The sequence below is a fragment of the Orbicella franksi genome, chromosome 10 (assembly GCF_964199315.1).
Source record: "Orbicella franksi chromosome 10, jaOrbFran1.1, whole genome shotgun sequence".
Lineage (NCBI taxonomy): Eukaryota > Metazoa > Cnidaria > Anthozoa > Scleractinia > Merulinidae > Orbicella > Orbicella franksi.
Genome location: NC_138154.1, coordinates 24,325,001 through 24,346,504, shown reverse-complemented (window position 1 = coordinate 24,346,504; position 21,504 = coordinate 24,325,001). Strand labels below are relative to the sequence as shown.

Below are 21,504 nucleotides of genomic sequence, written 5' to 3'. Positions count from 1 at the left end.
GTTGCGCGGGAAATTCAAAACCGAACCAATCAGAGACACTACAGGAACCTGTGAAGAGAAACGTTATCCGTATAGAATTTCCCTTTTTGGACTCGTAGACGCCTTTAGATGGAGAGGGAAAAGACTGGAGGACGCAAACGTAGACGTTTATATAGGAAAGACAGAGTTCTCAAAGACTCAAACTTGAAAATATGCGTGTATTACTTAGGCATAGGGCTGATGCTTTTACATGTCAACCGCAGCGAACGTTACAGCGCGATCATGTAACTCTAAAAAGTAAACGTAGGTATTTTATGAATATATTTTTTGTCCTCAGGTACGACAAGCTTAAATGGTCCTGGTTCTTTGGTCCATCTTGGCTCTTTGAAGTGCATTCATCCACAGGGAGGAGGGAACAATGTTGCAGAAGGCACCAAGCTACTCATACATAGCGGATGTAGTGAGAGCAGGTAATACAACTAGTCTGGGAGTTGACAAAAATTCATAGATCTTTTTAATAACTTGGTATCTCTGTTAACTGCAGATTAGAGTTTATCCTTAGCAATGGCAATCTGAAACACACAAAGAGTGGAAAATGTGTGCAGCCAGTAGGAGCAGTCAATGATGGTGTCACCCTCGGTTTATTTTCGACGTGTGAAGGACATCAGTTCAGTTTCACCAACGGAGGGTCACTGCAACACGTTGGAAGCAAAAAGTGTGTCAACACAAAATCAGGGGTAAGTATATGGAAACTTATATGCAAAGGTACAATATTCGAGAAGGAGGGTTGCTGTTCGTAACCATTTGATACTTGGGAGTTTTCCAATAAAATGGTAATTAAAAAAACAAAACTTTTTCCTATTACCACCTGTGATCGCAAGATCTAAACAGCAGCGAAACTCTCAAAACACCTCGATCGAACATCGGGGCGAGCTCGCGAGATAAATTTTAGAAATTCTGAGGATTTTCGCTTTTTTGGCGTTTTGTTTTTTCGTTCGTAATTGTAACTTGGCATTTCAGTCGCCATTGTGCGTCAATAGAATTAGAAAAAGTCTAATTCGGGGCGATAAATGAGCACTATGGGATAAACTGGGCCAATGGTATTGTTTTGCGTTCTGCTTTGCACTACTTTCTTCCCACTTTGCCAGGTTATTGTCAAAAATAACTTCTGTCGTGGGAAGTTCCTCAGCGAGCCAAAGGACGGCGTTTAGGAGTCAATGCATATTGAGGCATTTTCGAAGTCTAATTCTACTCAAGTTTAGTGTGTCACTTTTAATTTACTAGCACTGAGTGTTGAATGCTTAATTTTCAGAAAATGATACCAGTGAACAGCGAGGATTTAATTCTGAGCAGCAAGTGTGAAAACAGTGACAGTTCATTAAACAAGGAACATCTCTTGTTCAGCTTTATTCCCAGTAAGTACTACACTCCCTTCTTTTGTTAACTCGCGGCCTACTCATTTGTTATACACACACGCCTATTTATATTAAAGGTATAAAGGCGTGGCGCATATGCCTTGAGGTTTCGGAAAAACTAGAATATAATCATCAAAGAGTCTTACATTTATTGAAGAGTGTGCCATTGTTACTTAACATCTCATCTGTATTTCCTATCTACAGCCGACCCGCACGTTCATCTTGATAAGTGTACATATTTTGATCAAGCAAGACTGGATCAGCGGTTTGAGGTCGTGGATGAACCGATTGTAAGCGTCTGTAGCAAGTTCGCTGCAAGTAAGTTTCATATCTTCATAGTTACGATAGGCCAATGAAAAGTTATCACAACGACAACTGTTATTTTTCACTTCTAAAAGTGAAAGAATCAAGCTGTTCTCGAGTTTCCGAAAATTTTCATAATCTTTCACAAACGTGATGTATAGACTCGCTTTGATTATACGTTCAGCAGGAACTTTCAAAACGCCGAGCTCTTTTATCAGCTTTACTTCAGCGTAAGCAGCGTAAGAAGGGTGCGGCGAGGACGCGTGTGTTTAACAGACCAGTTTCATATTCTCGGTACTGGACTGGAACTAGCCTGCAACTGAGGCTAACACGGGGAATCTTTTCATTAATCTATTTTGAATGATGACAAATTAGACTTCTTGCCACTATCTGGGTTAATTTTTGTTCAAGTATTCCTCGGCTGCTCTTTGTGAAGGTCAAACAGATTTCACAGTAGCCCCTCACCAGTCGAGAAAGGTTAGGTGCAGCTTGCACTGAATAGTTTTTCTTTTAGTTACCATGTCCCAATAAGCACAGCAGCGCTAAGCATCTTTATCTTTTTACTAAAAATTTCATTTTACGGGGTAAATTACAGATCTAAACCTTTCTTTTATAGATCTTGCTCACAAGAAGAAGACAGAACAGTCGAGTACCGCTGACAATGGATTCAGCAGCCGAGCTGTTGATGAAAACTATTCCACTTACTATGATGACAAGTCTTGCACACACACCAAGAAGGAAATGAACCCGTGGTGGAGGGTTGATCTGGGAAGGGAGTACATCGTGACAGGTGCGTGACAAGTGACCTGTTGACACTACGTATACTAATTGGGACCTTTTTTTTTCCGTAATACTAAATTACGGTTGCAGACCGACAGATGCCATTGATGAATTAGTTGTTCAAATGCAAAACTATTTGTTTGCATGAATTAGTGGTCTATTCGCAAATGAAATAGAATAAAAGATGTTGAGATATTTTTACAATAGGCAAAGGATAGACTAGAGAAAGAAGTCATTAAAAATGTTAGTCTTGAATCGCCACTTAAGCACTTGATTATTCTTTCCCGTTTATAAAATGAGTGTATTGTCCAAGTGTCGCGTATTATTGTTAAAGACTTACCAATTAAAATAGAGATTAGAGAAATTTATGTAAACGTTTTTGGAACATTATCATAAGAGTTAAAAAAGCAGTTTTACTTCCTGAAAATGTAGTAAGCCACCTTATCACTAGATTTTCTTTATTACCAGACGTCATGATAGTAAATCGTCATAACTACTTTGAACGACTCAAAAACTTTGACGTCAGAGTTGGCGTCAATAAAGACAACTTACAGAACCCAACATGTCACGACCGTGTGAGGACTGTGGGCCAGGGACAAGCTCTGAGAGTTCAGTGTGATCCACCAATCCCAGGACGATACGTGTCAGTGCAGATGTTTGGAGAAGGAATTCTGACCATGTGCGAGGTGACGGTCTACTCCAGAGTTGGTAAGTGCAGTTTGAAAGCCAAAAATGAACACGCGAACAAACAAATCATTGCCTCTTCTTTGTTGACAAAGGTCTGCTGTCTTTGGTCGTCTTTTAACAGGCCATTATGAAGAGGACTTTCTCGCCATTTTATCCTTTGTCAGCTCTTGGAGAAGGCAAATTTCCCTACGAAAAGTTGATAGCGCTTTTTTTAATTGAAACTAGTTTCTGAAAGATAGTTCTTCTCTTGACTAGATTCAGACATGTACCCAGATCTAGCTAGATTCAACAGGTGAACACAGAGGTGTTATTCTCTCCTTCCCCTCCCCCTCCCAATGGTCTTCTATGAAATGCTATTCAAAGTTTGCATTAGAGTTTGTAGACAAAATGCGTTAATAGATTAGCACCTTTCTTACAAAAGAGACCTTTGTATGAGAACCTAGAATTTTTAGAGTTAGTAAAGTGTTATCATATAATAATGTCCACTGTGAATTTAGGCTATTTTGGTTTTACTTTTCTGCGAAGAAAAGGCGCTTGCTCAGTGGGTGCAACGACTAGTCCATGTGGGCGTGGTCTTTTTTTAATAAAATATTGGGCTCTAACAAATAAATGGTTGTTGTTGTTGTTGTTGTTGTTGTTGTTGTTGTTGTTCTAACGATTCTTTTATAGGAGTTTAAATTACCGGTACACAATTTTAGCCCAACAGTTAAAGATTTTTTTATTAATAGGATCCTATAAGCAGGTTTCACTGCATCTAATTACAAAGGGTGACGCTTACATGTATACAGTGTGAAGTCGCGGTATGACTCATCCACTTGCAACGTGTTTTAATGAGAAAACAGTTACCTTTTGGTAAGGTAGTTACTTCAAGAAAGTTAACTATAAACGTTTTAAACTTAGTCTGATGCCGTTATGTACTGTAGAGATATTAACACCGTCTGTCGTTTTTTCTTCGTGTACAGGCGCCTTGGCAGATCTGTGCCAGCTTGATAATGGCGGCTGTCAACAGGTTTGTTATAACCTGTGTAACCTGAAAGTCAAGTGTGGCTGCTGGCCCGGTTACACTCTCGCTTACGATGGCAAGACATGCATGGGTAAGTCGTTAGCATAAAAGCTTTTATATCGTTCACACTGGACAGAAACTTTGGTGAAACCAGGGTTTACTAATTTTTTTCTGATGAATGCGATAAATTTGACTCTATCTCATCAGAGATTTGGAACCAAATTAACATGTTTATTTATAGTTACACGATAATCTAGACATGTAGAAGAAGTCAATCAGTTTGGGGAAGAGCTTTTGATCGGCATATCAATTTAGTCATGTTCCTTTTCATGTTTTGTTCTGTTATCTTCTTAGATAAGGATGAATGCCATGCCAACAATGGTGGTTGTGATGTCTTCAATGGTTTGTGTGTCAACACTCCCGGTAGTTATCTATGTACATGTAAACAGGGATTCCAGCTTAAAGAGAACAGCGAATTCCTCTGCGAAGGTGAGAAGCCAAATTAAAAGACATATCTGGCATGGCCATGGGGAGCTCAATCAATATTTTAGGCCCGATTCACGCTGCTTTCCCGAGTCCGGTTTAGGACCGCGGGTTCCTTCCCCCAAACAGCATGTCTTTTTACTACTATAAATAATATTTTTTAACTGAAATGTAAGGATTTTTTTTTGGAAACTCGACTATTCCGTTAAGTGTTCTAAATATTAGTTGTTCTCAATTTCATTAGATTTCAATGAATGTAGCCTAAATAACGCGGGATGTGAACACGTTTGCAACAACACTGCAGGAAGCTTTAACTGCGATTGCAGAGCAGGATTCAAACTTAAAGCTGATAAAATGGGCTGTGAAGGTAAGGGAACCCATAGCAAGTAAACTTTAAGTAAGCAGTGTGTGCATGTGTGCTGTCATTATTTGAATGATTATTGTCATACACTTTTCTAAGCATTACTCATATTTTACGTTCTATTTTCTATCATAGTTAAGGACAAAGCTGTTACATTCTTTAAGAAAACATACTTAGGTTAAGCGTCTCGCTTATTCAATGCACGTCGGTTCTGTTGGTCGTTAGGGAGTTTAAGCAAATTACAAAGGCGACGGCAACGGGAAAGTCACTAAACAAAACGTTTATTGAGCAGAACAATGGCTGTGCATTTGCGTAATAACTCTTGGTACATTTCTTTGCCGTTCTTTGCCAAATTGAAAACAACTTGAAATGACCAAGTCTAGTGCACGTGAGCGAGAACGGCCAATCCTTTAAGCTTATTTTTCGAATTCAACGCTGCCTTACACATTGAGGTTCAAGATAGCTCTGAACTTAGCTTATATCAGCTGTGTTGACATTACTTGCTGATTTCTTCTGTTAGACATCGATGAATGCGCTTCACCGGACAAAGGTGGCTGTGACCATAAATGCAGCAATTATGAAGGCGGATATTACTGCACCTGCCTGCCTGGTTATCGACTCAGAGATGACGACAAAAGTTGTGAAGGTATAAAAATGATCATTAACTTATATTAACTATAATTAATGAACGTTTTGACTTCTTTCCCGTCTGTACACCTTAATTAGATGGTCTACTCGAATCGCCCGGCGTCGATTATTGTGGTATGGTCGTCATATTTGGACCTGGTTGCCATTTCTCTTTTCTTCCTGATGTTTTTCCCCGGTCTTACAGACAAATGTACACATTCCCTACACTAAAATCATTATTTTTCACAGTCGACTGATGTGGTAATGTGTGTTTTGCAGAGATTTATTGCCCCCCGTTGGAAGCGCCATTCCGTGGCCTTATTACCCCGCCAGCCTGCACTGATGATCGTGCAAATATCAAACGTAACACGGTCTGCACCTATGGGTGTGTGGCTGGACATTACCTGGCGGGCGGAGCTCAATATTTGGTTTGCCAGTTAGACGGAATGTGGAAAGGAAACGTTCCATACTGTAAACGTAAGTGCTTAAAGCGTGTTTCTTGCATGCAGTAGTAACCAATGTAGTTTCCATCGCATTCTCAGAGAGTTTTCGCTCGTATTACACCACTCAGAGACGCGGATTAAAGGTCCAAATTTTGTCATTTGTTACTAGAAAATGTACAAACTTCATAAATAAACAATAGCCTCCATTTGGCGCCAAAATATGCTCGGATATTTGTCCGCGGACATTATCTGTTCCGAGAAGCGAACAGTTTTCCGAGGGTGAGGCTCGAGGAAAACTGTGAGCTTCGAGGAGCAGAAAATGTTCAAGGGAGAATATCCGAGGATATTTTCGCGCGAAATGGAGGCTATTTTGGGTATTATCGCTCAAATATTTTTGGCAAGACGCTTGATCAGTTTCTAGATAGATTGGGAAATATCCAATTCATTTCTTTTTACTGTTTTATCTTTACGAACTTTTCAGCGGTCGTTTGTCCAAAGCTGACTGTACCTTACAATGGTGGAGTGGTCCCGTCGTCATGCTCCCAAACAGACGTCGAATACGGGACACGGTGTGTCTTCTATTGCGGCGATGGATATGCACTCAGCGGTCCTAGGTACACTACGTGTCAAGATGACACTTCATGGAGCGAGATAGCGCCACTTTCCTGTGTAAGAGGTCAGTTCATATTCATTCAGGGAGGGCAATACAAACTTCCTCAGACTGTCCAAATTTTTCATTCGATATCTTTTCTTATTACACGACTATGTTAGTTCAGAGGGCCAAGAATTTCTAAAATCAACCAATCCGATTTTTCTATACTGCCGATCCAATATTCTCTAAGTATTGAACCGGACACCGTCAGGATTGATCTCGCACGATAACTCTTGAACACTTCTTGTAGTTTTATGGCTTACCTTTCTGATCAAGGAACCTGCTTTTGCATAAGTAAATCCCTGAGAAATTAATTCGCGTTTGTGAATTATTTTCTTTTATTTTTGTAAGCCTTTCATTTTCCTCTACTCTACGATGATCCCGCGTCTCTTGGTAAGAACCAATCAAAATGCGAGAATAATTTGACTTATTATATAAAAAAAATTGCAGTTTACAAGTCGATTCAGGGCCGTGACCTGCAATAAATATACATGTAGATATAAAACACGCTGGCACTTGGAATAAATCCCGTTAATAACTGATTGTGTAGAAGACGGAGGACGTATACGATTACAACTGTATTCACACCTTCCTCGGATTGCCTAAATTCGTTTACCTTTACAGTTTACACGGATCCATGGATCGCGTGTCCAATCGACAGAGTAGAAGAACTTGAGCCAGACAAGTCCACAGTGATGCTTGGATACAAGTGGCAGCTTCCACGAACCAATATGAAGAACGTGACAGTGTCGCCTAGCAACTATGATGAGAATTATCCTTTCCCTGTTGGCAGACACCGGGTCACGTGGATAGGAACCAGTGACAGTGGAACACAGAAGAGTTGCAGCTTCTATGTCACTGTGAATGGTAGGCTTGACTATGAGTTATTTTTGAATGCAACTCATCGACATTGCACTGGCGATAAATCGATAAAAAGTCGATCTGTACGCTTAAGACAGTTTGGTATGTTTAGGGTTTTTCACGTAAGACGCATGCCACAGTGATCTAATGCTTAGCATGTTGAAATACGGATCGAACGGGTGGTCGAGCAATGTTTTAATAGAGTCAATGCGTTGTCTGTTTCAGCATGACATTTAACTCTTGCAGCGTTTCCCTTTACCCAAGAGTATATAAAAGGGTTCCAGTGATCTTTTGGGGCATCCATGCACCAAAAAAAGGCTGGGGCATAACCTGTAGTGTCCTCATTGATGTCTTCACACTGGCTAACACATAAATTACGGCACCAGACGCCCCGGGTCCCGGGACTCGTTAAGACGTGACCTATAGACATATTTGTACGTAGCAGATTTAACAAATATAAAAACATTATTTGATTTCAGACGTGACTGCGCCGTCAGTCCAAGGTTGTCCGGCGTCCTTCTCAGATAAAACTAACTCTCTTCAAAAGAAGGTCACATGGAAACCTCCAACATTCACTGATAATGTAGGTGTAGCCAGTGTGCTATCCAATCGTCAGCCAGGATTCGAGATGAAAACTTATACTTCGCTAACAATACGATATACTGCTACTGACGCAGCAGGAAATGTCGCTTATTGCATCTTCAACATCACTTTAGAAGGTAGGTGATATTTAGATGCACTTTATTAATATTTTAACAACTGGGGTCTGTTTCTCGAAGATTCCGGAAAGTTTTCGCAACCGGAAAGCCATAGGAAAATCTCAAACCTTATGATTACAGAGTTGTTTTATTCGCATATTCTTAATATGGTCAGAGGTTCCCTTCATACAAGACGTTTCAGGCGTATACACTCCTCCATTTTTAGATACAGGTGAACTAAAAATGGCTTTACGGGCCCGAAAAGTTTCCGAGGCTTTCGAGAAACGGGCCCCTATAGCTGGGCCGTCTATCTTCCCATTCTCATTTTCGTTCGTTCGTGTTCGTTCATATTTTCCTTCGTTCCTTTGTGCCAACATTCCTTCCTTCTTTTCCACCAAACTTCCTTAATTAGTAATTTCCTTTCTTCTCTTACTTCCTGGCTTTCTGCTACCATGTTTCCTTCCTGTCCCTTCCTGTCCTTCCTATCTCCATACATTGCCTGTCTGCCCGCTGTTCTTCTTTCCTTCCTGCCTGCCTACGTTCTGACCTTCTTTTCTGTCTGACTTTCAGCCCTCCTTACATCTAGTCTTCTTTCCTTAGTCTTCTTTTCCCTTTCTTCCTTAAACTTTCGTCACTTCTCAGTTCTTTCCTTTCTTCCTCGTTTTTTTTTTTTTTTTTTTGGTTATTTGTTTGTTTGCTTTTTTGGGGGGGGGAGGGGGAAGTGACAGTTTTCCCTTTAGGTACGCTTTCATTTTATACAATCTTCAAGGTGTAGCTCAGTTTAAGAGAAAGAGCTGGGAGAAAATAAAATAAGACTTTAAACGTGTAGGAAAGATGAATTTTACTCGTTTGTCTCACAATGGAGTCATTTTAAAATGTTGATTTTTTTGCATGCGATCACATCTCAAAGTGACTCCATCGTGAGACAAACGAGTAAATTCATCTTTCCTTTAATTTCTTGCACCCCGATGAACAATAGACACATCTTAAATGACTTGTAAACATGTAGTTTTCCTGGCTTGTTCATACTGAGTTCCTTGTTTAATTTTGTTTCCCAAAACATTAAATTTTGTTTGGAAATTCTTATCCTATAGGCTCAACTTGCATCACAATTCCTCATCCCAAGAATGGAGTCGCCATGAAGCTCGGTTTGTTCCTACAGTTGAGATGCAATCCTGGATACTTCTTCAACCCATCTCCCCCAGGATTACCTGGTCTATTCCAGAATCCTTACTACAGATGTATGAGCAACAAGTGGGTGTCTCAAAATGACCGAGTCTCTATCTTAACAAAGCCTCCAGATTGTATGGGTAAGAACAGATTAATTGTATTAACGCATGCCTCACTTGCATGAAACAATAGATGACAGTTTATGAAAATGGTACGCATGCACTTTGCAATTTTGTTTCAAGACTGTCATGTCGCCAGTTTCCCTTCGAAGATTTCAGAAGGTAGTTTGATTGTCGTCATTATCATGAACTTCTCCCAGTTGGTTATCTTTTATTTCATGCATCTTACATACATCTTATTAGAGGTTTTAGTGTGTAGTATAGCTGTTCATTATATGGCAAGGTAGTCTTGAGGTTAATTCGAGCGTTCTGATTGGTTCTTTCTTGGTCGGGATTTCGCCATACGGACCGTTTCCATAGAAACGGTCATAAGCTGTATATTTTTTGTTTTCGAAAGCCGGCAAATTCAAAACAAGCATGGCTCGAGTGCCATATAATAAACTACTTACTAACCTAGCTAGCTCGAGCCGTACTGAGGAATATTGGCCCTCGGTCGTTTTTGTACGGACCTCGCTACGCTCGGTCCGTACTGCCACGACCTCGGGACAATATTCCCCAGTACGGCCCTCGCGCTCGGTTAGTAAGAGGTTAATATTTTTACTAGTTGCCCCGTATTTTGACGAGCCCGTAGGGCGAGGCTAGTCAAAATACAAACAACGAATAAAAATGTAAAGCGATACTACACACCAAAACATCTAATAAGAAATTTATTATCCAACTGCTGTAGTCAATGGCATGACGTATAAAATAGTTATCCAACGCTTTTGAGGTGGTATACCATGGAATATTCCACTTGTCACCAGTATATTGGCTATAAACATTCGACCAAAAACTCTTGTGTATACTGAGAAAATTAAAGACTCGTGAGATATCCCATGGTACAGCACTCAAAAGTGTTGCATACTTTGTATGTATGGTGCTTTAAGACCCATATATAGCACACTTATTTAGGAGATAGCCATCAAGCCTGCTTCATTTTGTCTCAGCGTACGTCTCCTACGACGGCTCATTCTGCCACGACGGGAGCATTTTGTTGCAGACCATTTGCTGTAAGTGAAATTAAAGTTGCTTACCTTACGCAAGTAATGATATAGCTGTACTTACTCCTGTTTAAAATTGAATTCATTTTCACACATTACGCACAGTATTACGACTACTTTCATGTCAACATGTGCGTTTACATACAATATCAGAAATCTCACGATTAAATGCAAGTTAGACAATGTTATTTGCGTAACTTCTATCACGTTGTTGAAAATATTCAGCCTAAAGGGATATGCCTACAGTAATGCTTAGAACTCTTTGAAGGGGCTCATTCATGATATTTTGAGCTATTTTGGTCACATACAAAAATACCTTTAAATTGAAGGAAACCTTAAAACAGTAGTTAAATAAGAAAGAAAAAGCACAAGAGATAATAATAATAAACCGTAAAAGAACAAGGATGGAGAAGATTAGCGAGGATTGGAAACCATGAAATGGAAAAAATTAGGCTTAACTTTTCAAGATGGGAAAACCGTGACGTGGCTTCTTTAACAAAATGAATATTCTTATATATAAGGCATATCATCCCTTTATATCCTGTATTTTAATTGAAATATTCCTAACTTAGTATATATTCAATTTCCACCGTGACTACTTCTATTTATACGTACCTCAGTGAGTTTTAGCCTCGCTGGTTTCTGTAATGTATTAGTAATAGATTAAGAGCCATTTTATGTATGGATACCATATTAGTAAACCATTATCGATGTTATTTTTTTATTAAATCCATTTTGAAATCACTGGCTATCCTTGCAATCTGATTGGCTCTCAATGGTGCGATTTATTCACGAATCGCACTATTTTTTGCTCTAAATCGCACCTTTTTCTCAGCCATTGAGAATGGGACAGTAAAACAAAACAACAAATCAGATTTCAATATTAGTTTAAAGTAAACAATAAAATTTCAGGAAAATGAAAGACAAAAAGCCATTGTGTGAAGAATTTAGCAACTAGTATTGCCAAAACTCTGTTGTTATTGTGTTTTTTTTCCAAAAAAACTTGACGAATGTAATTAATTACAGTTTCTAAATGACGATTATCAGCTCCTTCAGGCTGAACACCTACTTTAATGAAAGTTTCCAACTTTCAGTGTCCATTTTGACGAATATTTTGGCGATTTTTCTTCAACATCTGCTCAAAATCCGTATGATACCGAGTCCAGTAAAACATAAACAAACGAAAACCACACAACAACAAATTCAGGGCCATCTCAAGAAGGTAGATGTTTCCAGGTTTCTGTTAGTTTCAAACGAAGCAACAAAAGAGCTCAAATCTGTCGCTGTGAATAAACATAGTCAAAATACGCCCCGCTCCACAAAACAGTGAATGAATGAACGTCTTACGAAGCTGGTGTTAGTCCCGCCATCTTGGAAATATCTTGAAACAAATGGCGCCGCAAGAACTTGACAAGGTCCTGAGTATTGAGTCCTTCGCCGAGGTCACAAAAAGAAACGGAGGTGATAAGGAGCTGGACTCCCTTAAAAACATGCCATTAAACGGTATGAAAGAAAAAAACCGTACCATCCACTGGGCATCGTGCACTCGAGGGAGTTTCAAAACTCAAAAGAAATCCATCGCAGAATTACGCAGGATGCACCTTCAAATTCCTTCTCCAAAGACAATGAAAAGTCTCAGCCTCAACCACCGAAGAAAGAAAGACCTTCCATCATTGATTCAGGCGACGAGAATTGAACTTTTATACCTGAAGCAGACTATTTTCGTTCTGACTTCAAAAGCGCTTGTTTCTTCGTCATGCTCGGTGAGTTTTCGTCACATGACATCGTTTTGCATACTAAATGAAACGTAAAGGCGTTTCCGGTTCCGCTTTTTCTTTTAACAAACCGGCTACTGGAACAATATACATAAATTCTAAAAATTTAGGCGATAAAATTGTGCGATTTCAAAATGGATCTAATAAAGTGGCAATTGAACTGAGTGGAGTGCAATTTTGGTCTGAAATCATACTTGTGATTTCAAATCGAACTCGCGCTGCGCGCTCGTTCGATTTTGAAATCACGCGTATGATTTCAGACCAAATTGCACTCCACTCAGTTCAATTACCATTATATATTATATTATTAAGCACTAGAAAATACAATGGCTAGAAAACAATGTGTCTTGAATGTATTATGAATTACTTCATATATACTTCACAATGTGTCTTGTAATGTAACACAGAAATTCAAAATGAAAGTGTTATATTAACATGATTGACTTGCTTAATATCGGGTGGGAAAAACCCTCATTAAATACGTAGGTTAATCGTGTTAATTTAACACGTTCATTTTAATTTTACGTATTATTATATTATTAGTGGTTAATGATATTTTTTGTTCTGTTCTTGTCAGTGAACTGTCCTCCAGGAACCTACAGCGAAGGCACAACTAACATATGCAAAGATTGTAACGCTGGCTTCTATCAGGACGAAGAGGGGAAAACGGAATGCCAGCCCTGTCCAAAGAACTCCTCCAGCGTCATCACAGGATCCAAATCAAAGGCAGATTGCAAACGTAAGATTTAAGATTCATGTTGCTATTACATTTGCGGTTTATCTGTTAGCAAAATTGTCTTAATTTCTATTACAGTCATGCTTTAAACTTGCACAACAGCTCGGCGGACGCAGAGCTATGGCACACAAACGAGCCGACTGTGCAGACAATGAGTTTGTCTACATAATATAAAGAAAATTACACAGTGGCTCGGAGATATGAATTTTGAATATTCTTTTTCTTTTGCCATCGTAACTTAATTAAGATATGAATTAAGATATGAATTTTGTTTCATGTTTTGGTTAAAAAAATATTCTTCTCACTCGCTGCGTTTGTAAAATATCGTTTTTACCTCTCGAAAATAAAACTCATATCTTCGCGCCATCATGTAATATTCGCTATATAACAAAGTTCTAAGATTAATTATCGAACTGCAGCTTCAACGGCGCCAAAATGCGATGTTCTGAACAAGAGGTTTCTCGTGGACTCCTTTGGATTTCTCATCTTTCTTTAGCATTTTGCTTATAACAGAAATTTCGCATATGATTGGTTCTGCTCCCATCTATTTTTACATAAGTAGAGCACGATCTCGTGGCTGTGTAATCGTCACTTTATATCTCTTGGTTGCTGTGAATTTGAATGTCATTCGCATGTACAATCACTCACGTGTAAACGAATGAGTTCTTTTTTTCATTAAGAAAAAGAAATGTACACTGCTAGTTAAGCTGTAGTGCACCCCTTTTTGCTTTCTCTCCCTGTACAACGAGTTTCTTCAAGCGTATCTCTTCAATGACTTGAGCAATTAGCTTAGAGTGCTTGACTTCCAATCGCAGTTATTGTTTTCTCTTACGTTTTAGCTGTCTGTAGACCTGGTCACTACTCTACTAATAATGGCATCGAGCCATGCTTGGAATGTCCAATGGGAACGTATCAGGATAATGACCAACAAACGTATTGTCACGCATGCCCAGCTGGTACCAATACAGCGAGCACCGGAAGTACGTCACTGGAGGACTGCTTGTGTAAGTAATTATTATCTATTTAGTTTAATAGCCATATTAAGTTACAAAAGTTGGCTGGCTCATGCAGATAGTGTCCACTCAATATTGAAACAGTAGTTGTTTACCATTTACCCAAAAATTCCGAAATTTCGGTCAGAATTTAGATGGTAAGACAGTTTTGGCTCGACAGACAGGAATTTTTTTTGAAGTAAACGGATCATCTTGAACGGTAGACCGAAATATCCGAGTAGAAAATGTGCTTACCATTTGCAATTTTTCACCGCCATCTTGGTGTTATGGTCAAATCAAATTCGTCTTATTCTCTTTCGGTAAATCTTTTTTTTTTCTTTTGAGTAAATTGTAAATGGCTAATCTCCTCTACTAACTATGTCCAAACGAAACTTAACATCAGTTATTTTTGCTTACCATTTAATTGCACAAATCATTGACGAACACTGAGGCAGCTAGTCGTTCTATTTCCTATTCGCCAGCCCCAGTTCGCATCACGCAGATTATTCCAACTTCGGAGTATACAACCTACGAGAATGAAACCTTTTCGCTTGCTTGCTATATTGCGGGAGATCCTACACCAACAGTCACGTGGACAAAAGTTGGAGGTACGGTTACTTGATATACAGACATGTTGATTTGCCACAGTAAGCTGCTTTCTGTTTTTTTTTTTGTTTTTTTTTTTGGCCACTGCATTGCTCCGCTCAGGGAGCTGGTAAGTTTCATATAATGATCACCCTGAGTCCCTGGAACAAATTCATCTAGCTTAGAAAATACTTTTGATTTTTGATTATATACTACTTATTTATATATTAGTTATCGCCCACTCAAAAGCTTCTTTTAGACCTTCGGACAACAGAACCAGACGATATAATTGGGTAGCAAAATCAAACCAGAATTCTATTAGATGTACCGCCGAGGCTCTACTGGGGGTAAAAAGTCTATTCGCTTTCTCTTGCATTTTAAACCACAGATATTAAAATCAGCCTCATCTCTTTGAAATTTTCAATATATTTCCAACGTTTGATTATTAATAGGTTAAGAAAAAATAATTCCTCTGAGTATGTATAAGTTAAGTATGTACCAAATAGGTGAAATTATTCTTCTCTGGAGTTCTTAAATATGTGGTATCAAGTAAGAATTTAGCCATGATTTCGATTCGTAATTAGGTTCTCATATTCTTAAGTGGAAAAGGTTTTTGATGGTGATCGAAATGAGTGTAGTCCAACATGTAATTACTTCTAAAAGTTAGACATATTTTTCTAAGTGAATAACGTATACGACCTGCCTTAGAAGCCATGATTTCTCTTAGTTTCTTTATATGCTAAATACACTACAACGAATGAGACCCTGTTTCAATAGGCCTAGAAAAATGTTGTTTTACAGTCAATTGTTAATTAGGAAGTATTTATTTCACTTTCCAAATTTGCACATCGTGAGACTACCAATAATGATATTAAAAATTTAAATAATGATATCAAAAACTTCATATACAATATTTAACCATCGTAATAAATGTTATGCTTTCTACATTTGTAACAAACAATTATTGTACAGGCTCACTTCCTTCCTCTGAGCGGCTCACTGTTAACAATGTGTATGACCTGGACTTAATGTTGACGGGTGTTGAATTGACTATTTCCGGTGCTGTTGTCGCTGACTCCGGTGATTACGAGTGCAAGGCAACCAACAAACATGGCTCGGTTACTAAGCAGGTCAAGATCGATGTCGAAGCTGGGACCACGCCTGGTGTGGTGTCTGGATAGGTGAGGCAGAGAAGTAGTGGCAAAAAAATTGCCAACCTTAAGGCAATTGTGTTGCATTTGGTGTACTACTTGCAGTATAGTTAGCGCTTTATTGTTGATATAACCAGTGTTGTTAAACATATTTACCGAACAAAACATCAGAGAAAAGCGGGGCTTTAGTAGACTTTTGAAAATGGATGTCCAGATCAAAGATATCATTTTGCTGCTCGCTTTCTGAGTTTTATCCAATACAGAATATTTCGGAACTTTGCCTAGTGTTGGTATTGTATGTCCTAATAGATCTAAGGCTTGATAAACTTAACGCTTACTTAACGCTTACGCCCCTTGTAAGACTAAAAGAAGTATAACTTCTTATCTTGAACTATCAGAAAACGAAGTGCTATTAGATCAAATTTAACCGCAGTTACATTACTATATATTATCCGAGTTCACTGTGATTTTTTAAATTTTGTTTTGTTACAGGTATTCTGAAGTTCTGAACACTTCACTTTAAAGAGATTACGTAAAGATGGTATCACAGATTAGAATGATTAAAACATTAAATGTATGTAAGACATGGAAGCATCAATACTCAACTGTTGTCTTGTAACTGAAAGTGAAATGTTGACAAATGTTAATTAATAAATATGATTTAAAAGTTATCAAACTATATACCCTGTTGTTTAATTCTAAAAGAAGGAGAATCAAAGTTACCAGACTAAAAAAAACACTCAAACTTTTTGAAAACGCTGTCGAGTGCACGTACTCAGCCGCAAGGTTTTAAAGGGCAATAATAATAACAATAATAATAATAATAATAATAATGATAATAATAATTTTATTGGGCTCATTAAAATTCTTCACTAAAACTTTACACGATAATTATTTACAGCACAAACCTGTTTACAGTAACAATTGCCGGTGATTGAAATAGTTAAGAAAGGAAGCAAAATGTAGTTTACAGAAATGGATAAAACTGAGAAAACCTGAGAATTGGAATGTCTTGTTTAGAATGTCACAGAAACGTGGCGAAAGTATTTGCGGTTTGTGTCATCGATTGTAAGCGAGAAGTAATAAAACAAACAAAAGACAATTGCTCTCAAATACTACTACTACTGCTACTACTACTACTACTAATAATAATAACTATAGTAATAATAATGTTAATGGTGATGATAATAATGACGATGATGATATTGATAATAATGATAACGATAACGATAACGATGATGATAACGATAATGATAACGATAATGATAACGATAATGATAATAAAAATAAAATTTATTTGTAGGTCTGATGGATCTAACTCCCTGTTAAGATAGGATGCCAATCGTGGACACAAAACTATACATTACCGGGAGCCATAATCGGGGACGGACACCGTAAGCGCGCGCCATTTCTAGTATTGGGGCTGTCCCTATGATATGGGACAATTTTTCTTTTTTTAGAACAAATTGCGTCATCATGTGCGACAAACGCGCGCGCGTACATGCTGCGAGGATATTTGCGGATGTAGCGCGGAGAAATGGCTTCCGAAATTCCCGAAATGTTTGATTCTTTTGTTCGTAAATTCTAGATGGTGATTGGTCCTTCTCACGTTTATTTTGTCACGTAATCGGCGCGCGATCATCGTGAGTGTTCACTGGACCCTTTTACCGATGTCACGCAACATCAACAATTTTTTGTATTTTTCAAATAAACATAAAAAAAAAACCTCCATAGCTCAATTGCCCTCTGACTGAAGTAAGAACATTTTTAGCCTTACATACAACTTTTCGGCAGTGTCACGCATCATATGAGTGTTTTACTCATTCCCGTACTCGCTTTATATCATTTTATTACACGACCAATCACATTGCTCCATTGCCTGTCCAATATTTTCAAAGTATTGGACAGGGCACTGCCCCGATTGATCCCTCGCCTCCACTATTGGCGATTTTCTAGATGTTTTGTGTCTTAAAAGAATTCTTAGCTTACTCTTACAATTTTTTTCCTCTTTCTTCTAATTCTCTTGTCCTTTTTTCTTTGGAAAAGGTCAATCGTGAGTAAACGCCAAAGTTGAACTTCAGAATTTCGTTCTGGAAATTTGCGGTGTCTTTCTAATCCGTGATCGTGGGAGTTTTTTTTCCACATTTTCAGTTATGCGATGCCTGAGACCGTACTGGGGAAATATTGACCCTTCGTCTTTTTTCTGCCTATTTTAAAGACCTCGGACCGATAATCTCCTAGTACCACTTCTCGTGCTCAGGTTTTGATAAAATATATGTATGATATAGATAAGTAAAATTTTGGTCGTGGTTCAGCGGTTGTTCTAATGTCTACCAGGTTCGATATAGTTTAGACATTGTTAACGGTGTGTATAAATTTACAGGACTTAATCCCATCGATAACTTCACCTCCATCGTCGTTTTTAAACTTCGATTTCTTTTCATCTTCTGAAGAAATTGTATTAACAGTAATCACGCCGTGAAGGCTATGAAGACCAAGCAGGGCAAAACCGGTTGTGAGTTAATTTTATTGGGGTTTTGCACATATTCTGTATTCTGAAGGTCGTTTAACCTTGCGTAGTTTCGCACGTGATTTCAATTATCCAATCAGAAGATTAGATTAGCCTGCAACATTACCTTAATAGGGTAACAGATTTAATTTCTTCGACTGGCATATTTATTGACATTTATTTTCTTAATTTTCCTTCCGAACTTTTTTCAAGGTTAAAATACGACTGGAGAGAAATAGTTTATACCGTCAGCCGGTGACAGAAGCGAAGACTAAGAATAAGAATCCCAATGGAAAGTTTACCTTCTAGCAGTCAAACTTATCCGCGCAACGATCGGATGTTGTATTATAAAACTGCAGTGTGGAGGAAACTCGACCAGCCGCTGTTTCGAAAAAATCGAGCCCAGACTCCATAGAGCTAGACCATAGGTTTTTATTCAGATGTGGAAAAACTTAATTTCTACTTTCACCTAGATAAAAAAAAAAATTTTTTTGAGTGTCAGACCGTCAGGATAGAAACATCTTTATGTTTGTGTATGAACTTAAAAGTTATTTCAAGCGAAAACAGATTATAGAAAACAGTCAAACATTGCGTTCTTTGGTCCTAGCGTTGGAGATGGCATGAAGATCAATTTTCCAAATCAATGTCTAACGCTGCAGAAGAAGACGGATTAATCACCACCGATGAAATAATAAACCAGGCAGTCATTTTCTGCTGTCATTTTGGGAGAAAAAGGTCAAAAATTCGACCAAGACAAACCATTTGTTTTTATTAACGGCTTCCTGGTTATGAATTCGAAGGTGCCACCGCCGGTTGGCTATCATCATAAAAAAAAAAAAAACAGTCAAAATCACATTGTATCGATGTAGTACTCTGTATTGATCTATTACTCTGGCTTAACCTTTAAAAAACCTTATCGAAAAGGAGCATCTGATTGCAGACGATGTTATGGTAGTTAGAATTACGTATGAAAAACAAATAACCTTTAAATGCGCATATATACAAAATAGAAGAACGCGAAGAGTAATTTAACGTTAACAACTCTCATCGAGGAACATTAATGATAGATCAGTTAATTTCGATTCCATTTGGCATAATTTTTGATTATCGTTGACATAGGTGAGTCAACAAACTTAGACATGGCTGTTTAAGGAAAATGTTATTTCATCACGTTCTTCCTATTGATTATCAGATCTTGAGATTTTGTTGGAATATTATCAATCTTGAAATAAATTATCTCAAATTGAAATGATTGAGAATCTGAAAACATCTTCCTAAATTCTTCTCTATCGAGTTACATACCACGAGTAGAAAGCTGAGAAGAGGTGAAATGCCGTGGGAACAAGATCTGAAGCTAAGCGTTTTGACAGGCTTAATTATAGAGTTCTTCCAAACAGTTTCTATAAAGCTAACGAGAAAATAGTTGCTCTTTCTTTTAGAAACGGAAAAAATTATCAGCGCACGCTTTCCGGCAGGGTGACTCCTAACATGCAATATAAAGTTTATAAATGTAATATTATCAATTTTCAAGAAACCCCTTTACACTGATAACACCAATGTCAAAATACCAAACTTTTATGGCAAGTTTCAATTACTGTTTGATATGTTAATTTGTATCAATATTAAGCTCATAACTTCATTGCTTATTACTTTTAATCATTTTTTGTGATGTATTTTTTAACCGTATGAAACGGACTCAAACAAGTCAAAGTTATAACGCTCGAGTATTATAATTCTGATGAGTAAAAGTCTTATTTCGCTAACCCAGTGAACAGCAAAACAACATTTTTTTAAAAAAAAAAAGCAAGAACTTCGTGATTTGTCATCAACTTTAGTCCATTTCCAATACTATTTGTTCAGCAGCAGCCATTGTCACGAACTTTGTCTTGAGACCAATTACCTTGCTCACAGATAACAAAATTGCACTGAAAAAGAGTTTGTGTTCTATAGATAAACAACATTTTATAATTCTAAAATTGATATATTAAAGATAGGGCCGGAAAGCGTTCTGTCTGCTGTACAGAAAGCGACATATTTTTCTTCATTACGTGTATCCGCGTAGTTTATGGACCGTTAATAACTGGGTGCAAATATAACAAATGTATTATTTTTGGTGAGAAGTGAACACCTGTGCTCTACCTATAGTCCAAATGCATTTTGCTTTTATTGAATATTTCTGTAGAAAACCTGAAAAGCTAGTACCACAGATTACAAAAAAAAATTCACAACATTTGCGAATACTCCACGTTTACTAATAATTCATTGTAGTAGACGCAATAAACTAAAAATAAAACAATGAAGCAATGACAATTGGCATTTGAATGAAAAAGTGATCGTGGGTTAATATTTATGAATTGAAACGAAACGAAACCCCAACTACTCGTAATCGAGTTATATCAGCTTATATCGATTAGCAACGTTGAATTGTAGTTAATTGTTTCCTACCTGAGACTGTTCACTAATAGACAACAGTTGTACTTGTGAAGTCTTATTTTGCAGTGGGAGCAGCTTATGATTTTTAAAGGGTAGAAGAAAATGACTTTCTTTTTCTAAGGTTTGCACGGTTGCACGATTCAAATCTGATTCAAAAAAATTCTTATCTATATTTTTCTTTGGGATTTTGATTCATGTACACAACAAGATTTTACTTGTAATTCTTTTTTTTTTCCTTGCTCTCTCGATGTCTCTCTCTCTAGGTCATTAACGCATTTTAGACATCAAAAAAATGTTATTGAATAAAATGTCAACAAAGACATGATGGTATTTTCATAACCTATAGAGCATATTACTGGCTAAAACAAGAAATTCAATACAATACACCAGTCCATCAATTATGATGTACTAGGTAAAAGAACAATTTAGATTATTTATTTCTTAGAGGGAGGTTTCGTTTTTAGTTTGAGTTTAGCGTTTTTCTTTGAGATGGATTAACCCCACGTGAAGTTAATATACACAAATTAACGCCTAGGCGACTAGGTCTCGACAGGCAACGAAATACGTTTATTCACCTACGTAAACAAATTCCATATCGTCATTTCAGGTGTCAGTAGCTTGACGAAGCTGAATTGCATTAAGTTATTTGGTTTCTGTTCAATTATTCTCTGTTCAGCACTACCAAGGGGTACATGGCTATGC

General features: G+C 37.7%; 1 protein-coding gene across 1 annotated transcript in view; it reads left to right on the top strand.

Moving 5' to 3' along the window:
• The window catches only part of LOC145500665 (uncharacterized), a 43,921-nt gene extending 27,330 nt beyond the window's left edge, over positions 1–16,591 (top strand). The window contains exons 26-46 of the mRNA XM_081480192.1: positions 317–449; positions 524–716; positions 1,292–1,394; positions 1,599–1,712; positions 2,314–2,487; positions 2,946–3,185; positions 4,127–4,258; positions 4,522–4,656; positions 4,895–5,017; positions 5,532–5,657; positions 5,918–6,115; positions 6,563–6,757; positions 7,358–7,600; positions 8,074–8,313; positions 9,387–9,602; positions 10,568–10,630; positions 12,974–13,135; positions 13,972–14,136; positions 14,607–14,732; positions 15,682–15,890; positions 16,353–16,591. Coding sequence (XP_081336318.1) covers positions 317–449; positions 524–716; positions 1,292–1,394; positions 1,599–1,712; positions 2,314–2,487; positions 2,946–3,185; positions 4,127–4,258; positions 4,522–4,656; positions 4,895–5,017; positions 5,532–5,657; positions 5,918–6,115; positions 6,563–6,757; positions 7,358–7,600; positions 8,074–8,313; positions 9,387–9,602; positions 10,568–10,630; positions 12,974–13,135; positions 13,972–14,136; positions 14,607–14,732; positions 15,682–15,890 — 3,290 coding nt within the window. The 3' untranslated portion in view covers positions 16,353–16,591. The remainder of the gene's footprint in view (positions 1–316; positions 450–523; positions 717–1,291; positions 1,395–1,598; positions 1,713–2,313; positions 2,488–2,945; positions 3,186–4,126; positions 4,259–4,521; positions 4,657–4,894; positions 5,018–5,531; positions 5,658–5,917; positions 6,116–6,562; positions 6,758–7,357; positions 7,601–8,073; positions 8,314–9,386; positions 9,603–10,567; positions 10,631–12,973; positions 13,136–13,971; positions 14,137–14,606; positions 14,733–15,681; positions 15,891–16,352) is intronic.
• The last annotated feature ends 4,913 nt before the right edge of the window (positions 16,592–21,504 follow it).